At 40.3% G+C, this 17,864-nt stretch overlaps 4 protein-coding genes, 1 long non-coding RNA gene and 13 other non-coding genes across 19 annotated transcripts; 5 read left to right on the forward strand and 13 right to left on the reverse strand.

Moving 5' to 3' along the window:
• Positions 1-13: 13 nt before the first annotated feature.
• LOC116931425 lies at positions 14-4,533 on the reverse strand. Its single transcript, XR_004398957.2, has 3 exons — positions 3,984-4,533; positions 1,308-1,437; positions 14-1,241 (listed from the first exon to the last, which is right to left on the reverse strand). It is a non-coding gene; the product is annotated as an uncharacterized LOC116931425 (long non-coding RNA).
• Positions 251-369, reverse strand: Trnal-uaa. The gene is made up of 2 exons: positions 332-369; positions 251-286 (listed from the first exon to the last, which is right to left on the reverse strand). It is a non-coding gene; the product is annotated as a tRNA-Ile (tRNA).
• On the reverse strand, positions 1,516-1,633 carry Trnai-uau. Its single transcript has 2 exons — positions 1,596-1,633; positions 1,516-1,551 (listed from the first exon to the last, which is right to left on the reverse strand). It is a non-coding gene; the product is annotated as a tRNA-Ile (tRNA).
• LOC116931424 lies at positions 2,281-3,775 on the forward strand. Its single transcript, XR_006643049.1, has 3 exons — positions 2,281-2,533; positions 2,609-2,737; positions 3,523-3,775. It is a non-coding gene; the product is annotated as an uncharacterized LOC116931424 (transcript).
• Positions 2,846-2,918, reverse strand: Trnar-ccu. Its single transcript has one exon. It is a non-coding gene; the product is annotated as a tRNA-Arg (tRNA).
• Trnai-uau lies at positions 3,298-3,417 on the reverse strand. The gene is made up of 2 exons: positions 3,380-3,417; positions 3,298-3,333 (listed from the first exon to the last, which is right to left on the reverse strand). It is a non-coding gene; the product is annotated as a tRNA-Ile (tRNA).
• Trnar-ccu lies at positions 3,601-3,673 on the reverse strand. Its single transcript has one exon. It is a non-coding gene; the product is annotated as a tRNA-Arg (tRNA).
• A 617-nt stretch (positions 4,534-5,150) lies between the features above and the next one.
• Positions 5,151-5,803, forward strand: LOC116931422 (keratin-associated protein 19-2). Its single transcript, XM_032939015.2, has 3 exons — positions 5,151-5,298; positions 5,396-5,627; positions 5,688-5,803. Exons 1-3 carry the CDS (start codon positions 5,281-5,283, stop codon positions 5,708-5,710), a joined length of 273 nt encoding a protein of 90 aa, XP_032794906.2. The 5' UTR covers positions 5,151-5,280; the 3' UTR covers positions 5,711-5,803.
• Positions 5,804-5,996: 193 nt separating this feature from the next.
• Trnai-uau lies at positions 5,997-6,117 on the reverse strand. The gene is made up of 2 exons: positions 6,080-6,117; positions 5,997-6,032 (listed from the first exon to the last, which is right to left on the reverse strand). It is a non-coding gene; the product is annotated as a tRNA-Ile (tRNA).
• A 337-nt stretch (positions 6,118-6,454) lies between these two features.
• Positions 6,455-6,527, reverse strand: Trnar-ccu. The gene has a single exon. It is a non-coding gene; the product is annotated as a tRNA-Arg (tRNA).
• A 465-nt stretch (positions 6,528-6,992) lies between these two features.
• Positions 6,993-7,112, reverse strand: Trnai-uau. The gene is made up of 2 exons: positions 7,075-7,112; positions 6,993-7,028 (listed from the first exon to the last, which is right to left on the reverse strand). It is a non-coding gene; the product is annotated as a tRNA-Ile (tRNA).
• A 162-nt stretch (positions 7,113-7,274) lies between these two features.
• On the reverse strand, positions 7,275-7,347 carry Trnar-ccu. The gene has a single exon. It is a non-coding gene; the product is annotated as a tRNA-Arg (tRNA).
• A 1,091-nt stretch (positions 7,348-8,438) lies between these two features.
• On the forward strand, positions 8,439-9,115 carry LOC116931418 (neuropeptide-like protein 31). Its single transcript, XM_032939011.2, has 3 exons — positions 8,439-8,586; positions 8,688-8,892; positions 8,959-9,115. Exons 1-3 carry the CDS (start codon positions 8,473-8,475, stop codon positions 8,994-8,996), a joined length of 357 nt encoding a protein of 118 aa, XP_032794902.2. The 5' UTR covers positions 8,439-8,472; the 3' UTR covers positions 8,997-9,115.
• A 69-nt stretch (positions 9,116-9,184) lies between these two features.
• Trnai-uau lies at positions 9,185-9,304 on the reverse strand. Its single transcript has 2 exons — positions 9,267-9,304; positions 9,185-9,220 (listed from the first exon to the last, which is right to left on the reverse strand). It is a non-coding gene; the product is annotated as a tRNA-Ile (tRNA).
• A 236-nt stretch (positions 9,305-9,540) lies between these two features.
• Positions 9,541-9,613, reverse strand: Trnar-ccu. Its single transcript has one exon. It is a non-coding gene; the product is annotated as a tRNA-Arg (tRNA).
• Positions 9,614-10,817: 1,204 nt separating this feature from the next.
• LOC116931423 (neuropeptide-like protein 31) lies at positions 10,818-11,464 on the forward strand. Its single transcript, XM_032939017.2, has 3 exons — positions 10,818-10,970; positions 11,074-11,287; positions 11,349-11,464. Exons 1-3 carry the CDS (start codon positions 10,953-10,955, stop codon positions 11,369-11,371), a joined length of 255 nt encoding a protein of 84 aa, XP_032794908.2. The 5' UTR covers positions 10,818-10,952; the 3' UTR covers positions 11,372-11,464.
• A 187-nt stretch (positions 11,465-11,651) lies between these two features.
• Trnai-uau lies at positions 11,652-11,771 on the reverse strand. The gene is made up of 2 exons: positions 11,734-11,771; positions 11,652-11,686 (listed from the first exon to the last, which is right to left on the reverse strand). It is a non-coding gene; the product is annotated as a tRNA-Ile (tRNA).
• A 1,361-nt stretch (positions 11,772-13,132) lies between these two features.
• LOC116931416 (calcium-activated chloride channel regulator 4A) lies at positions 13,133-17,792 on the forward strand. 2 transcript variants are annotated; one of them, XM_045168492.1, is made up of 18 exons: positions 13,133-13,348; positions 13,542-13,651; positions 13,720-13,854; positions 13,927-14,086; positions 14,149-14,308; positions 14,377-14,506; positions 14,571-14,701; positions 14,775-14,883; positions 14,956-15,044; positions 15,117-15,249; positions 15,336-15,469; positions 15,531-15,687; positions 15,756-15,974; positions 16,041-16,167; positions 16,229-16,319; positions 16,381-16,651; positions 16,721-16,865; positions 16,924-17,792. In XM_045168492.1, exons 3-18 carry the CDS (start codon positions 13,723-13,725, stop codon positions 17,343-17,345), a joined length of 2,610 nt encoding a protein of 869 aa, XP_045024427.1. In that variant the 5' UTR covers positions 13,133-13,348; positions 13,542-13,651; positions 13,720-13,722; the 3' UTR covers positions 17,346-17,792. The 2 variants fall into 2 exon arrangements, with proteins under 2 accessions (XP_045024427.1, XP_032794899.2); XM_032939008.2 differs by having other exon boundaries at positions 13,133-13,651.
• Positions 17,793-17,864: the final 72 nt, after the last annotated feature.

The following is a 17,864-nucleotide window of genomic DNA, read 5'->3' on the forward strand; positions in this document are numbered from 1 at the left end:
TTCTTATTATATTGAACTTGGTTTGTTGTAAATAGGAACCCAACTCTTTGAATTACTTTTTCACATATTCTTAAGCGTCCCCAATCACGGTGAAGCATTCCAATTTTGAAATCCTGTTAAACTACAGCTCGTTGAGTGCATTAAGGATTGGACAAAAACTTGATCAGCCTCGTTTTCTTTCCTATTGACTCATTTTGTTACCAGACAAATGTCAAGCAATGCAATAGAAAAAACATGAATTAATTAAAAATTCTCCAGGCGAGGCTCGAACTCGCGACCTCGGCATTACTCTGAAACATGACTTTTCAATTAGCTCAACTAGTTACTGTCTTATAAGTACCATGCGCTAACCAACTGCGCCACTGGAGACATATTGTCCACAACTCATCTATGTCCATATTTTAAACACACTAGTAGCTTAAGGAATCATCAAACCGTTCATTTTCTTTGACGCTATCAAAGCTATTTCGATTTTCAACCGCCAACAATTCACGCGGGTGTTCCCATTCAATGTTGGCATCGGTGCCCATCTTGAGTATACTGGTTGTAATATCGATTTGCCTCTTTACAGTTGTCGGGCTGGCTGTTGGCCGGCTGTGTTTATAAACCAAAAATAGTAGATCGACATTCGATTATATAGACGCTTTTGCTAATAGGATCGCATCTCGGGTCTTTGGAAAAGATGCCTACAGCAGTGGGGATCACCCCAGATGGATCATCAGCAGGTTCAACGTAGTCTTGAACGAAAGGTGACCCTTCATCATACTGACAAGTCGATCCAGCAGGAACCACGGAGAGAGTAGATAGACAAACAGTATAACTGATAACGTATAGATATAGTATTGTATAGAGGAAACTATACGATCTCAACAGATTGATCTCACGTGCAGCTAATGTGATGAAACAACAAAACATGGTTCTAAAACCAAATAACGCGCCGGAGTAATCTCCGCATGTTGCGTCAGTAGTCGGCGGGAAGATAGAGGAGTATCCATATTGAAGATTAACGGACTCATAACCTCCTTCCTGTTTCGAGCCGTTATAATGTAATTAATGTATAGACAGATACAGGTAGACTAGGACGTTATGTGTTTGGGAAATGTTGGGTGCATCCGTAATACAAAAGTTGCGCCCCACGCCATGAACAGCCTGATCTTATTGTTGGTTATATAGTTCTTCGCCGTATGGAATGAAGTCGAGTAGTCGACATCACGAGAATCAAACTGAATTTCCGTTGTCAACTGCAGAAAATCAATGAATTCTGTTTTATTTACAAAAATTTTGAAGTTAAATGAATTTGTATTGACCTTAAGGAGGGCGAAGTCATTCAGCCTGATGGTGGTGTTGTATTCCGGATAAGAAAAAATGATCGAAAAGGATGTAAACGGTCAGTATTCGCTCGTGAGAATTAGGAGAGACAACACTCACTCGACCAGCCTATAGTCAAATGTTAAATGGAACTGTCAATAGCCATACATAATCGAATCACTTTAGTTCAACTTAAAAAAATTCTCATTCTCCAGGCGAGGGTCGAACTCGCGACCTCGGCATTGCTTTATCATCGTTCAATTAACGAGCACAACGAGACACTGTCATATAAGTACCATGCGCTAACCGACTGCGCCACTGGAGACATTATATATAACTAACATATTCAATATATGAAACCAGTCCCGGTTTCTTTTGGCCAACAGCCAATTTCAAAACTCGCTGAATCAACTGATGACTAAAATGCTTATGTCACTCAACGCCTATTGTTCGTTGACTGTAACTCGTACGGGACCAGAGCCGGTGCTGAATATCACTAATCTGAAGGCCCCAATGTGCAGTGGCACTGAAACGCTGAATAGCACTGTAGTTGATGATGCAATAAATTAAATAATTTTTCTATTTTAAGAGGTTGCAGGTTACTTTCGAAATATCAAAATGCCGTTTGCCTTTCAGTTTGGATTTTTTTTTTCGACAGTTTGGTTTGGGTCACGACTTTTATGCAAAATCTTGACAGTAAAATTTTGAAAAGTCTATACGCTTTGGGGTTAACTACTTTACCATCAAAGTGACCCACCTGTTACTAAAGTCCGGTTTAGGTTCGTTTTTGTTTCTTTGGTCAACAAATCCTTTCGCTTTAATTCACGAAACTTGAAATTCATTGAAAGTGATGCCTCCAGCAAATGAATGCCTCCCTTTCTGTACGAATTGACAACAAGTCGGTGATTGGATTGCAATTCCAGACGCGGACTGCATTTGCCGGTAAGTCCACTATATAGGTAGAACACATCGGGGAAAGCCCCGGTGTTGGAGAACTTTCCAGTTGAAGAAGTACAAAGGACGAGTTGCGACACAAACACCTTTCCTTTCTCTGATTGTTTCAGCACAACCAAATACGTCGCTTATTGGAACATATGGTAAAAGGCAACACAAAAGAAGTACAACAATGAAGTGGCTCGACGGTATTTAAAGGCTGGTGATTAGCACGATGGGCATCAGTTAGCCAACTGTCTCAAACATCGTATACCAACTTCTCAACATGCAGGTAAAATGGGTTCTGCAATCAAATGGTTTGAAAACTACTGTTTAGTACCAAAGAATCGCTCTATCAATTTTCAAGTTCTTCGTACTGGCCGCCTTGATCACTGTCGCCGCAGCCAATTCCGCTTACCCAGAAGGCTCAACGTATCCAATTTCATTTTACAATAGGCCTTCTTACTCGGCTTCAACTCACGAGACCGGGGAATTCGTAAGTCTAATTGTCTTTTCTTTCGTTAATTCAAAGAGTTTCTAAATGAACGATTGCCCATTATGCTCCTTTCATTCAACGATTTCACATTTCTCCTGACTATATTTATACCTCTGGCGGGACTTGAACCCGCAATCCCCGGCTTAGGAGGCCGGTGCCTTATCCTTTAGGCCACAAAGGCGTAATACATCTGTTCAAATTAGAATTTAAGCTGCAAACAAGTTAATTGTGAATTACAGTTAACAAATTTGCCAATTGTGAACAAGAAGAAAGACAGTGGAATGAACAATGTCTTACAAGTCTGAATACGAATGTTATCGCATTCTTCGCAATTGATACTGTTAGCATCTAACAGCATCAGTGATTATATGAACATCATTCTAATACCGACAATACCTGGCATTATGTCGTACCTTTGTTGGGACTCGAACCCACAATCACAATTGCTTACCTGTAAAAACACGACATTTTCACTTGATTCTTTTAGATACTTGGCCAAACAAATAAACCTGTGAGACAATCCATTTTCAAAATGTGTTCTGAACAACATCTCCAAAATATTCTCCAGGCGAGGTTCGAACTCGCGACCTCGGCATTACTTGCAATCGTTACAATTAAACTCAGCACAAGTAGTTACTGTCGTATAAGTACCATGCGCTAACCAACTACGCCACTGGAGACGTATATTAAATATTTCCCATTTGATCAGTTCACAAGTATCATAAAAAAACAGACTAGAAATTACGGGTTTAATTGACTAACACATAATTTTCATTTCCCATTAGAATCCATCCAGATCGTACGAGTACTTTAAGAAAAGCTATTTGTTAAATATCTTTTAACAACATTGACAACTTCTTGACAACCTCTGGCGGGACTTGAACCCGCAGTTCCCGGCTTAGGAGGCCGGTGCCATATCCATTAGGCCACAGAGGCATATTTACTACAAAATGGCGTGAAAAACATTTCTTTTAACTTGCAAAATTTCGATTCTGAATTGAAAATGCGGTTTTCAATACACACTTTTTGGCAATAAAATGGAAACACATGAAATTGAACCCAACACTGTTCATCTTTCAACAGTGGCCAATAAATGGTAGCACGTGCATCGTGGACCGAGTCTATCGAGGGGACTGACCATCAACGAGTGCACAAGAGATGGATCCCAAAAAGATCCTGAAAACTTAACCGAATGCCTTTCATGATCTAGGTAGCTGATCGAAATCTAAGCCGTTAATTTGCTTACCTGTTGAAAAAAGAAGACTCTCCGTCTAATATTCCTTTGATTGCTTTCCGTCATCTTCTATTTGCCACATGAAAAGCTCAAACACGTCCTCAAACCTCTCCGTCTGTGCTGTAGAACTACATTGACGTGGTTTCAATGTCGCTGTCTAGCAATGGACTGAGACATTCGAAGAAACACGATAGAAAAGCCTCGGTAGATGTTGAAGAAATAAAAAAATCTGCACTGTGGGAAGGGGGAGCTATGATTTATCAAACTCTTTCCCTGATTCTGTTGGAAGCAGATCGAATTGAAACGACTAATGATCTTGAAACCAGGTGGGCATGGTAAGAAACAGAGCAACGCTTGACTTCTACAAGGCCGTTTGCTTAACCTGAAAAGTCTTACATTTATGTAATCTAATATTGTAAAAAGGTAATTGTTCTCTATATAATTGTTGAAAAAAGAATGAATACATAGTTAGTTACTATCGGCAGTGCTGAATAAGAAAACGATGACTTACTAGCTAACACAAGTTAGTAAAACTAGAACTTTAAGTTTCTAGATTTCTCCAGTTACCGTTTAGCTTTTTAAAAATTCATTTTGAGCAGACCTATACTTTCGCGATGTGCAGCAGGTCTCTCTTTCAGTCGCGTCCTTCAGAGCGCCACGTGTCGATCAGTTTCAAGATCGCGCGTACCAGGGAACTACTGGCACCGGGCAATTGTTGACGCTATGCAGAGAAAGTATTGGTGGGTTCCAGTAAAGGGGTTGCACAATAGAAAAATAATAGGTGCTACACCTATTCAGGTCAGATTATAGATGTCGAATGGAAATAAGGACAACAACACTATTGAATCCCCTATTAATTGATGTCAACTGTCTCCGCTGTTTCTGATGACCTTTGCAAACTAGAAGTGTGAAAAGCCTTTTGCCTAATTTGTTTGGGGGGTGGGGGTTAATCAATTTAGCTGTTTTTGTTTTTCTTGAGGTTTGCATTGTGGAAACACTTCCATCGTTAATTGTTAATGTCATTTTTCTCTGCGATGTTTTTCCTTTTTTCATTTGACTTAGTCTTTTGCAACCGCCTGTTAAAAATGGTAAAACTTTCTATTTCTTATGCGTAAGGCCTTTTAGGATTGTGGTGACTCTTGAAATTTCCATGCACCACATTCATCTAAAGACTTTCTTTTGCTCCGCCTCCCGTCTCAGAGGATGGTATATAAAAGACGGAAGGTTCAGCAAGGTTCGTCACATCCGCTGCTTCGTCGCAAGAGATAACGTTCCAGCTCAACATACATCGTCTCAATTCCCGAGAACAATGGCAGCTAATTTTAAAGTAAATACCATATTTGATTCAACTGAGCAACATACCATTTGCTTTGTCGTATACCCGCATCATAATATCTGGTTTTTGTTTGTTTCTGATGTTGCAGATTACATTTCTTATCGTTGCTTTGATGTTCGTTGCTATAGCAATGACGAAAAAAGTCAAATTATATTATGGCCATGGTGGTTATGGAGGATATGGAGGATATGGCGGTTATAGCGGATATGGTGGTTATGGAGGACATAGTGGATATGGAGGACATAGTGGATATGGAGGATATAGCGGATATGGAGGATATGGACATGGATACGACAATGGATACGGTCACGGAAATGGAGGTAACGCGTCATTTCTACGTAATTTATTTGAAGGTAATAAAACACAACGTTGTGGCACAGGATACGGTGGATACGGCTACTGAACTGCCACACAGTCAAACGACGTATAATAACATTATTGTAAACCCATGTATTTAGTTCACCTATTTTCACAAATAAAGACAATGTTAAACAAATGCTTTGTGTAACAATGAAGAACTGAAATGGATGTAATAGGCCTATAGATGAACTTGTCTCCGTTAGAGTTAGACGTTCCAATTTCGTTTACGTGATTCAAGCGGTAGGCTATTAACTTCTAAGGTGCTTTGCTTGCAGAGAGCAGGGAAATCAGTTTCAACAGAGCAGTTTCAACCCAATAATTAAAACGGTTTCTCCAGGCGAGGCTCGAACTCGCGACCTCGGCATTACTCTGATTCACTGGCTGTTTCCATGAGCACATTAAGCTACTGTCTTATAAGTACCATGCGCTAACCAACTGCGCCACTGGAGACATACAATCATCTGTTGTATGCCAATCATAAGATTGTGAGAAGAAAATTTTAGAAACTTACGATAATGGTTTTCTATAGAAATATTTACAAGGGATTTCAGTTCTCTTCTGCCTACACGGTACTTAAAAGGGTAATATGCTTGGGACTAGTTCTACACTGTTAAAAACCTAGATTCGGTAACTATTTACAGAAAGCTTGACAATGACCTAAGCAGTCACTCACTAATATTAAAGCGAACATTCTAGCATTTGTACCAAGTTTAACTACTGTTTTTGTCCAACAGTCTCATATATTACAATCAACATTTATCGATAAATATTACCCAAATCAATGTTCTACCTCTGGCGGGACTCGAACCCGCAATCCCCGGCTTAGGAGGCCGGTGCCTTATCCATTAGGCCACAGAGGCTTTTGATTGTTAAATGACATATTGACCTTTGAACGAACTTTCACTTGGCATCTGAATAACGCTGTATGGAAGAATACTTTTTTGCAGAAACACTTTCTATGCGGTAGATGAAACACGTACGAGAATAGTCATCATTACCTTCATCGACTTAAGTCAAAATGAACAAAATGCCAACTGTTTTCAGGGAAAGTTAATCCGTTTCGTTTTTCAGGAAGATTGCAGACCACGTCGCAGTTTTCACGTCCAGCCATCGACGAATGAATTGGACGTAATCTCTTTTTCAATTCCAAATGTATAGAAGTTAACGTATACAAATTGACCATGTTAGACTACATTGTTAGATGGTAATTGCTTACCTGTGATCACACGATACTCTCAGTTGATTGTACCAAATATACTTGGCCCAACAAATTCAGGTGTACAATCCATTTTCAAAATAGGTTTCTGAACAAGAACTCCAAAACATTCTCCAGGCGAGGTTCGAACTCGCGACCTCGGCATTACTTGCAATCATTGCATCTCTAACTAGCACAATTAGTTACTGTCATATAAGTACCATGCGCTAACCAACTGCGCCACTGGAGATATTATTCATAAGCTCATTTTTCATAATATACATTACAAATAACATTCTTAAATAAACAATCAAGAAACTAGCCCACAGTTCGTTCCTTAACGACACAAGTTTTTAAGAGTCCCATCCTGCCTTCATGAAATATCAAATTACTAATAGCATATCTCAGACAATACCTCTGGCGGGACTCGAACCCGCAGTCCCCGGCTTAGGAGGCCGGTGCCTTATCCATTAGGCCACAGAGGCATATTTACACTAAAATGGCGTGAAAACATTTCTTTTTACTTGCAAAATTGCGATTCAAAATTGAAAATGCGGTTTTCAACACACACTTTTGGGCAATAAAATGGATACACATGAAATAGAACGCACTCTTCATCTTTAAATGGTGACCAATAAAATTCCACATTGGCATCGTGGACCGAATCTATGGCTTGCCATCAACGAGGACCCAAGAATTGCATCCCAGAAAAATCATGCAAACTTAACCGAATGCCTTTCCCAATCCAGGTAGCTGATAGAAATCTAAATCATTAATTTGTTTAGGGCTACCTGTTGAAAAAAGAAGACTCTCCATCTATTCCTTTGATTGCTTGCCGTCATCTTCTATTTGCCACATCAAAAGCTCAACCACGCCCTCAAACCTCTCCGTCTGTGCTGTAGAACTACATCGACGTTGTTTCAATGTCGCTTTCAGCAATGGACTGAGACGTTCGAAGAAACACGATAGGAAAACCTCGGTAGATGTAGAAGAAACAACAAAATCTGCACTGTAGGAAGGGGGAGCTATGACTTGTTCAGCTCTTTCCCATTTTTTCCAGGAAGCAGATCAAATTGAAACGACTTATGATACTCTCGAAACCAGGTGGGTAGGGTAAGAAATAGAGCAACGTTTGACTTCTAACAAGCCGTTTGCTCAAGCGGTAAAGTCTCACATTTACGTAATCTAAAATTGTATAAGAATAGAGTTGTTCGCTATAGAATTGTTGAAAAGAAGATTAATACGTAGTTGATTGCTAATTTGCTATCAGCAGTACTGAATAAGAAAACGATGATTCGCTAGCTCACAGATGCTAGTTAAACTAGCATTTTAAATGTCTAGATTTCTCTTCTATATAGTGGAATAACGGTATTATTTGATTGTACTTTCGCAATGTGAGAGTTTCTCTTTCAGTCGGGTCCTTCAGAGCGCACGTGTCGATCTGTTTCAAGACCGCGACCGCGCGTACCAGGGAGCTACTGACGGCAGCGGGCAAGTAAAGACGAAATGCAGAGAAAGTATTGGTGGGGCCAGCGAGAGCCGAATCATTTTTAAAAACTGTAGTTGTCGAGGTTTTCTTCTGCTCCGCCTCTCGCCAGGGAATGGTATAAATGATGGAACGCCCACCAACGTACCTCACACCACATCTGCAGTTCAAAGAAGACAACGTACCAGCGCAATACACATTGTTTCAATTCAAGAGAAAAATGGCAGCCAATTTGAAAGTATTAAATACGATATTATTAAACTTAGCAAGATAAATGTATGACCTTATGTGAAAGCACAATTTCTTTTTTTCTTTGTTGTTTTCTTTCTGTTGTTGCAGATTCCATTGCTTATCGTAGCTTTGATGTTCGTTGCTATGGCAATGGCGAAAAAAGTCAAATTATATTATGGCCATGGTGGTTATGGAGGATATGGCGGATATGGCGGATATGGCGGATATGGTGGATATGGCGGATATGGCGGATATAGTGGATATGGTGGATATGGACATGGATACAGCAACGGATATGTTCATGGAAACGGAGGTAAGAAATATGTCATTTCTACTTAATTTTTAATTTTAAGTAATTAAATTCAACGTTGTGGCATAGGATACGGACACAGCTACTTCGGTGGTCACGGCTACTGAACTGTCTACACTCAAAAGATGTAACATTTTGTTTTGACGAACGCGACATTGACTTTATTGTAAACCCATTCATGGAGCTCACATATTTTCACGAATAAACACAATAAAAAACAAAAAAATACTTGATCTGCTTCTAAAGAAACAGCAGCAAACACGGAAATCAGTTTCAGCTAACTAATTAAAACGGATTCTCCAGGCGAGGATCGAACTCGCGACCTCGGCATTTCTTTCATCCATTGCAGCATCAATCAGCACATCTAATTACTGTTCTATAAGTACCATGCGCTAACCAACTGCGCCACTGGAGATATACAGTTTGTGTCTTACATATGATATCATAATTTCTAATGTAGAAAACAACCAAAGCAAAGAACTGCAGAAGCTATTGTCAAACTGTCACATCGCTTACGATACCTTACAATCATCAACTTACATGGGATATTATATATAATATGATTACAATCATTATCCTATATGATCACAAGTAATTTTCATTGCAGTATGACACGTAACGAAAGATTAACTATAGGCCTATGCCTAAGTTTACCTCTGGCGGGACTCGAACCCGCAATCCCCGGCTTAGGAGGCCGGTGCCTTATCCATTAGGCCACAAAGGCTTATTTTCATGGATTAAATTTTTATTCAAATCACTATAGGGCCTATCATTATCCGGTTAGGAATAAGGGCTGGGGTTTCAATAAAACAACTGTAAAAATGTTCCGAACTTCAACGAAAAAGAGTACAACCCTTTTAGAAGCTCATGATACTGCGGATTGTATGGGAAGAATGCGATTATACGTACCGCATTTAAGGTGAAGAACAGTGTGGAAGGATCTGTTCCCTAGGTTATACAGCAGTCGGAAGACGTGGTTGACTTGTTTTGTAATTAAAAGAAGGTGTCGATGAAGAAAGATTAACAAAAAGATGTCGAGTCTGCCAACTAGAGTGGTTGTGTTCTGGCCCATACGACACCACATGGTCGAATGAACAAGAACAAACGCAGAATTTGTTAAAATAAAAGGAAATAATTTAAGTGGAATAGAATGGGGTCATGACGCAACAAGCTTATGCCTTCTTACTATCTGGGTGCAGGTGGTACTCCAACTGACTAATGACACTCGCCAAAAAAACAAAGGAAAAGGTAGGGTAAGAATTCAACGAAAAATGTTCACCTGGGGAAGAGTGCGGTAAATAAGTCACCTTCAAAATCTCTCAATGCCGAATGAGAATAATTGATTTGGAAATTCGAGAGTGGAGTTTTAATTTAGTCCACGTTCCACAAAATGAAGAGAAAATGAGTAGCTTGTCGTTACGTGAATTACCATGAGAGCCGAACATCCCGTTCTTGTACGCAGAATCAGCGCAGCGAGACGAGGTAAACTTTAAACAAAACGTTTTTTCTTTTTCAGGAATTCCCCTGTTAACCCACAACGATAAATTTTTATAGCAAACTCTCTCGTCTTTGGCAGTTGCCTTTCACTCGCGTTCTCTAGCGCCCACATGTCGGTAAGTTTCAAGAGCACGCGTACCAGTAAACTCCCGGTACCGTGCGTGGTAACCTTGGCGACGACACTATCGAGAAGATTGCTCAGAAGAGAGAAAAATACAGGTCAGGTCATAGATGTAAAATAGAAAATAAGGACAACAATCCTGACAATCCTATTGGACTGCAACTACAAGGTGCGCAGTTCAATTTTTCAAAGTGCTGAATATATGTGCATGCCATTATATGGTTGGGTGGAAACCTTCGTAGTTCGATATGTAGGGCTGCCGTCGGTAGCAATTCGCAGATTTCTATTACACCGCTTCTATCCAGTTCTTTTCTTTATCTCTGCTTATACCTTCGAGGAATCGGTATAAAAGCCGGAGCGTTCAAACCGGTTCGTCACAACTTCCCCACAACTGCTTCTAGGAAGATTACGCTCGCACAAAAGATCATCTCAGTTCGTCAACACAATGGCAGCTAATTTGAAAGTATACTTAAATTATAATTATTAAATATTTCTGAAGCAAAATAAATGTCTCATATAATGCATGCATATACGCATTCCACCCGCTTTCTTTTTATCTATTGTAGATTGCATTGCTCGTGGTTGCTTTGATGCTCGTCGCTATGGCAATGGCGACAAAAGTCAAATTATATTATGGCCATGGTGGATATGGAGGATATGGAGGATATGGCGGATATGGCGGTTATGGACGATATGGCGGTTATGGAGGGCATAGTGGATATAGCGGATATGGAGGATATGGACATGGATACGACAATGGATACGTTCACGGAAATGGAGGTAACATGTCATTTCTACGTAATTTTATTTGCAAGGAATGAAATACAACGTTGTGGCGCAGGATACGGTGGACACGGCTACTGAACTGCCACACAGTCAAAGGACGTATAATAACATTATTGTAAACCCATGTATTAAGTTCACCTATTTTCACAAATAAAGACAATTTTAAACAAATACTTTGTGTAGACTAACAATGAAGAACTGATGTGGATGTAGTAGGCCTATAGATGACCTTGTCTCCGTTAGAAACGGACCTTTCTATTTCGTTTAATACGTGATTCGAGCGGTAGTCTAATAACTTCCAAGGTTCTTTGCTTGCAGCGAGCACGGAAATTATTTTCAACCTAATAATTAAAGTACATTCTCCAGGCGAGGCTCGAACTCGCGACGCGGCATTACTCTGATACATAGCCTGTTTCCATAAGCACATCACGTTACTGTGTTATAAGTACCATGCGCTAACCAACTGCGCCACTGGAGATGTTTAATAATTTTTATTCGTATTTAATAAAATAACGAGTAAAATAGAAGATCAAATAAATTTGACAGAAATAGATAGCTCTCATGAAGATCTATCTATTTCTTTAAAAGTTTTTGAACAAATATTTATAGACAAAAAATTTTAAAAAAAATTTTTTTTTTAATTTTGTCAATAGGGTCGATTTATTTGACAGAAATGGGTAGCCCTCATCATCAGCTATCCATTTCTGTAAAATTTGTTTATTTAGACCTAATATTTCTACTTATAGAATCTATTTTAATTTTGTGTACCGGGATAGAGGGATTACCGGCGGTTATTAGAAACGGTTTTCTTTCGTTCAAAATACCCACTTTAAACGATATGGCCCAGCATTAGCATAAAAAGGGATGGGCAAGGGAAAGAAAATAAATAAAACTATCATAGCTCCGTTCCGCACCGAAAAAAGAAATCCCCGCACCGAACTTCCCCGATTAAAATGAATCGGTGCGGAACGGTGCTATAATCGGTGCTGCACCGATAGCACCGCTTCAGCCATAAGGGGTTAGTCTTACCAGTGACCTTGAGTTCTGATAGGCCAACGAGAATCACGTGACTAGAGTCACATTTTGTTCTTGTTGGCCGCAGGGCAACTGCCAATTTAGATCACTATTCATTGATAATGGGGGAAGGAACCGATCACCGATATCACCACACCGAGCACCAAAATCACTTCTCCGATTAAGATTATCCCCGCACCGGATCGACTAAAAAGCTCCCCGATTGGCGCGGGGCCGAGCGCTACGACCGAGATCAAGTTGTGGACGTATTAAATTGTATTGACAACCCCGTAAGACAAGATCAAACACGTTGGATGTGATGCCTTGACATCTGCTCCAGAATATCGAATGTAACAGTGTTCAGTATGGCGGCCAAGTGGAAGTTATTACGTTAATCGAAAAATGGCTTGCCGGTTTAAGTATGGCGTGTTGTTTGAAGTTACCAGGCTCGTTAATGGAATTTTCAAGTGTTTACGTCTTTACTCATTGCAATCAAAATTGGTAAGTAAATCCTATTTCTTCATTCTCAAATTCTTATCCACGTGTCTTCATGATTAGCACTTATTGAACAGTTTGTGGCGTTCGTTTTAAAGCTGATCGTCGTATTGACTTTAAAAATGACTTAATTGTATCAACAGATAAAAAAAGGTCACAGGATATCCGACTGTACGTGACGTGTCGATAGAAGCTCTGCTCGTCATATCTATTCGTTGCTTTATCCACATCATGTAAGAACATTAAAGCTAGTGATAAGATAACCCCACCTCCACCCCAGTCTAGAAACAAAAAACTTAGATAAGAATAAATCTAATTTAGCTGGAGGCGTACGTTTTTAGTCGAAAGGTGGGCAACCAACCAGGTTAAGAGTGAACATCCCCATGTGTTGCTTAAGAAAAGACACAAAGTTTATCGTTTTGTCGGTCTGAAAGTATTTTGTTGCTAAATGTGTCACGAGAATGAGAGTATTTGACAAACGGATACAACGATTTCTTCCGTAATCGCCTGAGTTTAGGGTGGTGGGTCCCAGAACTGCATTCGGAAGTAAGTCCTCGACGTAGGCGTGTAATAGATATAATCCGTGTAGTTTTACATTTTCAAAACTATTCTTTAAGAAAAAGTTCTATCGTTCGCATCTTAGCTGCCCGTCGGCCAAGTGACGTTTAGAAAATGATAACTCGATTTTGTGTGTTCATCGCTTTGATAATATTGACTCTTATTTTAAACGTGGGTCCAGCTCATTCTACCAGCATCTCTTTGAATAAAAATGCCTATTCAAATATAGTGGTGGCTATATCGCCAAATGTTCCTAATACGTGGTCCGAAACCATCTTGCAGAATATTCAGGTAAATCTATATTTTAAATGTTTACACGTTATCAAGAAAGCAGTGTGATTTTCTATTTTATTTTTCAGTTGATGATACGTAGGGCCTCGAGTGTTTTGTACCGAGCTACGAAGAAACGAGCCTATTTCAAAGATGTTCGTATCCTCGTACCCGAATCTTGGAGCAACGTTCGATCTAATCTCAGCACATGGGAGACGTACTCCGTATGCATCTATCATTTATTGCAATTTACGTATCATTTTTTAATTAAATCAAATCCTTAAATTCTTTTATAGGAGGCTGATGTGCGAGTGGCACCACCGGCATCAGCTCATGGCAATAAGCCCTACACTATCCAGTCGGGCGGATGTGGCCAGCCAGGAGAGTACATCCATTTCACTCCCGACTATCTCCGCACTCTTACAGATCCTAACACGGCTGTTTTCGGCCCACCAGGTATGTGACTCATCGAGTCCACACTCATAAAGTCATATAACATTAGCGTTTGGTGTACACAGAAAAGGTGTTTGTTCACGAGTGGTCCCATTTACGTTACGGCGTGTTTGATGAGTATGGTCATCAAAACGATAAGAAGTACCCCTTGTTCTACAAACCGCCGAATTCTGAAGAAATCCAACCAAATTTGTGCACCAATAAACCACCCATTTTCACCACCATGTATATCGTAAAATTTCAGTTGTCACGTTAAAATGTGAAATTAAAATCCTTTTTATAATTCAAATTAGGGATGTTGTTACTCAAGGACCGTGCCGAATTGACCCAACCACTGGTGTTTACGATAATAATTGCGTTTACAATCTTCAACCTAAATTTTTACCGGATTCGTCCCTCATGTCTAATTACTCGATTGATTCGGTAACTTTCAATTGAACTGCATTATCTATAGTCTGATAACTAGCATTTTTTTCACCCATTTAAGGTAGTGGATTTCTGTGAGGACGATCAGGACCTGGCTCACGTTTTTACAGCCCCAAACAAACACAACGCCATGTGCGGATCGTATAGCGTCTGGACCGTCATCACAAGACATCCGGATTTCGCCATGAACAAGTTTGTTTTCAAAACGATAACTCTCATAATGTACAATCAATTAAACCCTTTTGGAATTTTACTTTTGACGCAGCAATCCACCGAGCGATGTACTCTTCTTGGAACCCACGTTCCAGATTGTACGGTCCACCGGTTCGCGATTTGTTCTCGTCGCCGACACGTCGGGCAGCATGAACGATTACGTGAGTAGACCATCATTTATCACGCTTATAACAGGCGTGTATGTTATTCTTTGTAATCAACTGTTTTGACAGAATCGAATCGTTAGATTATACGAATCTTCCCGGCGTTGGATCAAATACGACATTTCCGATGGCAGTCAACTTGGCATGGTTCAATTTGCGTAATTCACTCAAATGATTCAATATTCTACTCTCTTAATTCTGATAATAATTTTTTTTTTTTTACTAAACAGAACCAAAGCGAAGATAATTAGTTCAATGGTCGAAATTAAAGGTGACGCAAGTCGCGAGGCGCTTATCGCCCGGTTACCTGTCAACGCGGTTGGCGGAACTTGTATCGGGTGTGGCTTGCAAAAAGCCTTGGAAGTAAGCACTAAATCCATTCTTATCAAAACGTACAAATAAAACAATAAAATAATTTGATATGTTGATGTATTTTTTTTTTTTTTAAGCTTCTTAGACCAGGAGGTCCAGGTGGTGTTATCTTACTTTTAACTGACGGAGAGGAAACGGACAGGCCGTTCATTTACGAAGTTCTATCAGAAGTGGTCCGGTCGGGCGCTAGAGTCGTTTCCATCGCTTTCGGGTTGGTACATAATCACGAGCGATACATGAAAACAAATATTTCAATGTCGAATGGCATACAGGAGGTCGGCCGAAGATAAAATTGAGGAACTAGCGGACAAGACTAACGGCAAGAGTTACTTTATCGATGATAATGATTCCAGCCAAGGATTGAACGATGCCTTTGTTGGATCCCTCACATATCAACCGGCCGTGTCTACCGATCAGATCGTCGTCTTGGTATGCGCATCAACAATTAAAATTGGTTCTTCCTCCTTAAATAATCTTCATTAAATTTTGTTTTCCAGCTATTCAAGCGGCAGTACCAGAATGTGACGGGTGGGATAATCAACGAAAATTTCTCCGTTGACTCGACAGTTGGCCGCAATTTCGTTTTCCGCATTGATTACACGCAGAAAAACTATCTGAGATCGTTCAGTTTGAAGTCGCCTAGCGGAACTGTTTACACCCAACTCGTGTACGACGACGTGGTGAAGGTTGCCATGCTCAAACTATCCGAGGCTGAAGTATAACAGCTCTTCTAATCAATATTTTAAGCAAGACCGTAACATATTTAAACCCGGTTGAATCAGGTAGGAAAATGGGACTTCACTTTGACGGTGAGTAGTTCCACCGTGGACGCATTGGCTGTTCACGTTACGTCGCAGACTAGGTCGACAACAACGGCACCAATAACAACTGAATGTTACGTCCCTGCCGGTAAAATCATCATTAAGCTTAATTTGCTTTTCTATTTAAAATTGTGATTCCTTCATTACAGGAAATACGCTCAACAATACCAACGCGAGTCCAGTGAGGATTTTAGCTAAGGTGATGCAAGATGCCAATCCCGTAGTTCGGGCCAAAGTCAAGTAACCACAAATTTCTTATGCGTTAGAAAGTGCATTTTTTGTAAATCATTTTTATTTCTAGGGCGCATATTGAAATGCCTTCCGGTCCGTCTCAAATTTTTGAATTGTTTGATAATGGAGCGTCGGCAGACACGGTCGCCGATGATGGCATTTATTCTCGTTACTTTGTCGGTGCCACGTCTGGCGGACGTTACACGGTCGAATGCGAAGTCTGGGACGATGGTTCAGCGTACGTCAACGATGGAACGTTCGTCCGAAATCGAAAAAAAAGATCGGCCACACCTAAAATGACGGGATCGTTCACGCGAATGGCAAGCGGTGGCTCCTTCAAGGTTTGATTTCACATTTTCCTATCGAAATTTCACCTCTTATAAATTCAAACCGATGAATTTCACAAACAGATTGCTCAATCAGTGCCAGTTGATGCGGATATCTATCCACCCTCAAGAATAACTGATTTGTTCGTCGTGGAAGTACAAACGAATCCCGGCCACACGGCCACCATCCAATTTACGGCGCCCGGTGAAGATTTGGATTCTGGAACAGGTACATGCATGCAAGTCGATTAGAATTTTCCAACACAAATATTTAATCTTTTCGTTAGCCGCAAGTTACGAAATTCGATATTCGCCGGTGTTTGACGACCTCCGTGGAACAAATTTCGGTTCGGCCAATAATTCAACACTCGTCCAACAAGAGCACGTCGTGAACGGCTCGTTGCAACCGATGGTCTCAGGATCGCGACAGACCATCACGTTCGTTATGACGATGAAAAACGAAGAAACGAGGACGTACTACATCGCTTTGAGGGCGATCGATCGCAGCGGACAGGTCGCTTTGCCGTCCAACATTGTGTCCGCTCAATTCCCGCTGGACGAGCCGGCGTCGGGCCTGTCGACGAAAGCCATCATTGGCATCATCGTGGGAAGTTTACTCGGTGTTCTACTGATTGCTGCAATCGCCTATTTAATCCACAAGAAGAAATACCTGTCATACGAAGCGGCCGACACCCGGTCCAAAACTTAGCTCGCCCACCGGTCGTATATATTCCTCCCTAGAATTTATGATTGAGTTAAATGTACGTTTTACAAATGGAAAAGGTTCGGATTTAAAATGTTGCACAAGTACCGTACCTTTTTTTAAAAAAAAGTTTGACAGGTGCGAGTTGAAAACGGTTGATTTTAAGATGGGCTATTTATGTTTACGCAATATCTAGGGTAATTATCAGCTCTATATTTGCTAGAGATTTGTCGAATTCTAGGTGATTAACAACCAAGGCTGTTTTTTTTTATGTAAAAAACAAACATCTACAATTGTTACATTTCGCTTTTAGAGTTGAAAGAGTGGGTTGTATGTTCAACCTACACAAATGTTTACCTTTTATCAGTCGTTGCAGCACATTTACTGTCTCGGCGGTGAAGGACACAAATGAAAAAAAGCGTCAAGGAAAAATAAAAATGTGTCGATAAGGTTTCAAATCCCCTGCCGCCTTTTGGCTAAGATTGTTCTATTGAGTGCTATGCACACTCGTTTAAGATGCAGCCA

Source organism: Daphnia magna, linkage group LG1 (assembly GCF_020631705.1).
Source record: "Daphnia magna isolate NIES linkage group LG1, ASM2063170v1.1, whole genome shotgun sequence".
NCBI classification, from domain to species: Eukaryota; Metazoa; Arthropoda; class Branchiopoda; order Diplostraca; family Daphniidae; genus Daphnia; species Daphnia magna.

Bases quoted from the DNA above. Each gene is read 5' to 3' on its own strand.
- LOC116931422 (XM_032939015.2), top strand. The intron at 5,628-5,687 runs GTAACGCGTCAT...GTTGTGGCACAG, and splicing joins ATACGGTCACGGAAATGGAG to GATACGGTGGATACGGCTAC.
- LOC116931418 (XM_032939011.2), top strand. From the start codon at position 8,473: ATGATGGAACGCCCACCAACGTACCTCACACCACATCTGCAGTTCAAA. The intron at 8,587-8,687 runs GTATTAAATACG...CTGTTGTTGCAG, and splicing joins AAATGGCAGCCAATTTGAAA to ATTCCATTGCTTATCGTAGC. The intron at 8,893-8,958 runs GTAAGAAATATG...GTTGTGGCATAG, and splicing joins ATATGTTCATGGAAACGGAG to GATACGGACACAGCTACTTC.
- LOC116931423 (XM_032939017.2), top strand. The intron at 11,288-11,348 runs GTAACATGTCAT...GTTGTGGCGCAG, and splicing joins ATACGTTCACGGAAATGGAG to GATACGGTGGACACGGCTAC.
- LOC116931416 (XM_032939008.2), top strand. From the start codon at position 13,475: ATGATAACTCGATTTTGTGTGTTCATCGCTTTGATAATATTGACTCTT. The intron at 13,652-13,719 runs GTAAATCTATAT...TTTATTTTTCAG, and splicing joins CCATCTTGCAGAATATTCAG to TTGATGATACGTAGGGCCTC. The intron at 14,309-14,376 runs GTATATCGTAAA...AATTCAAATTAG, and splicing joins CCACCCATTTTCACCACCAT to GGATGTTGTTACTCAAGGAC.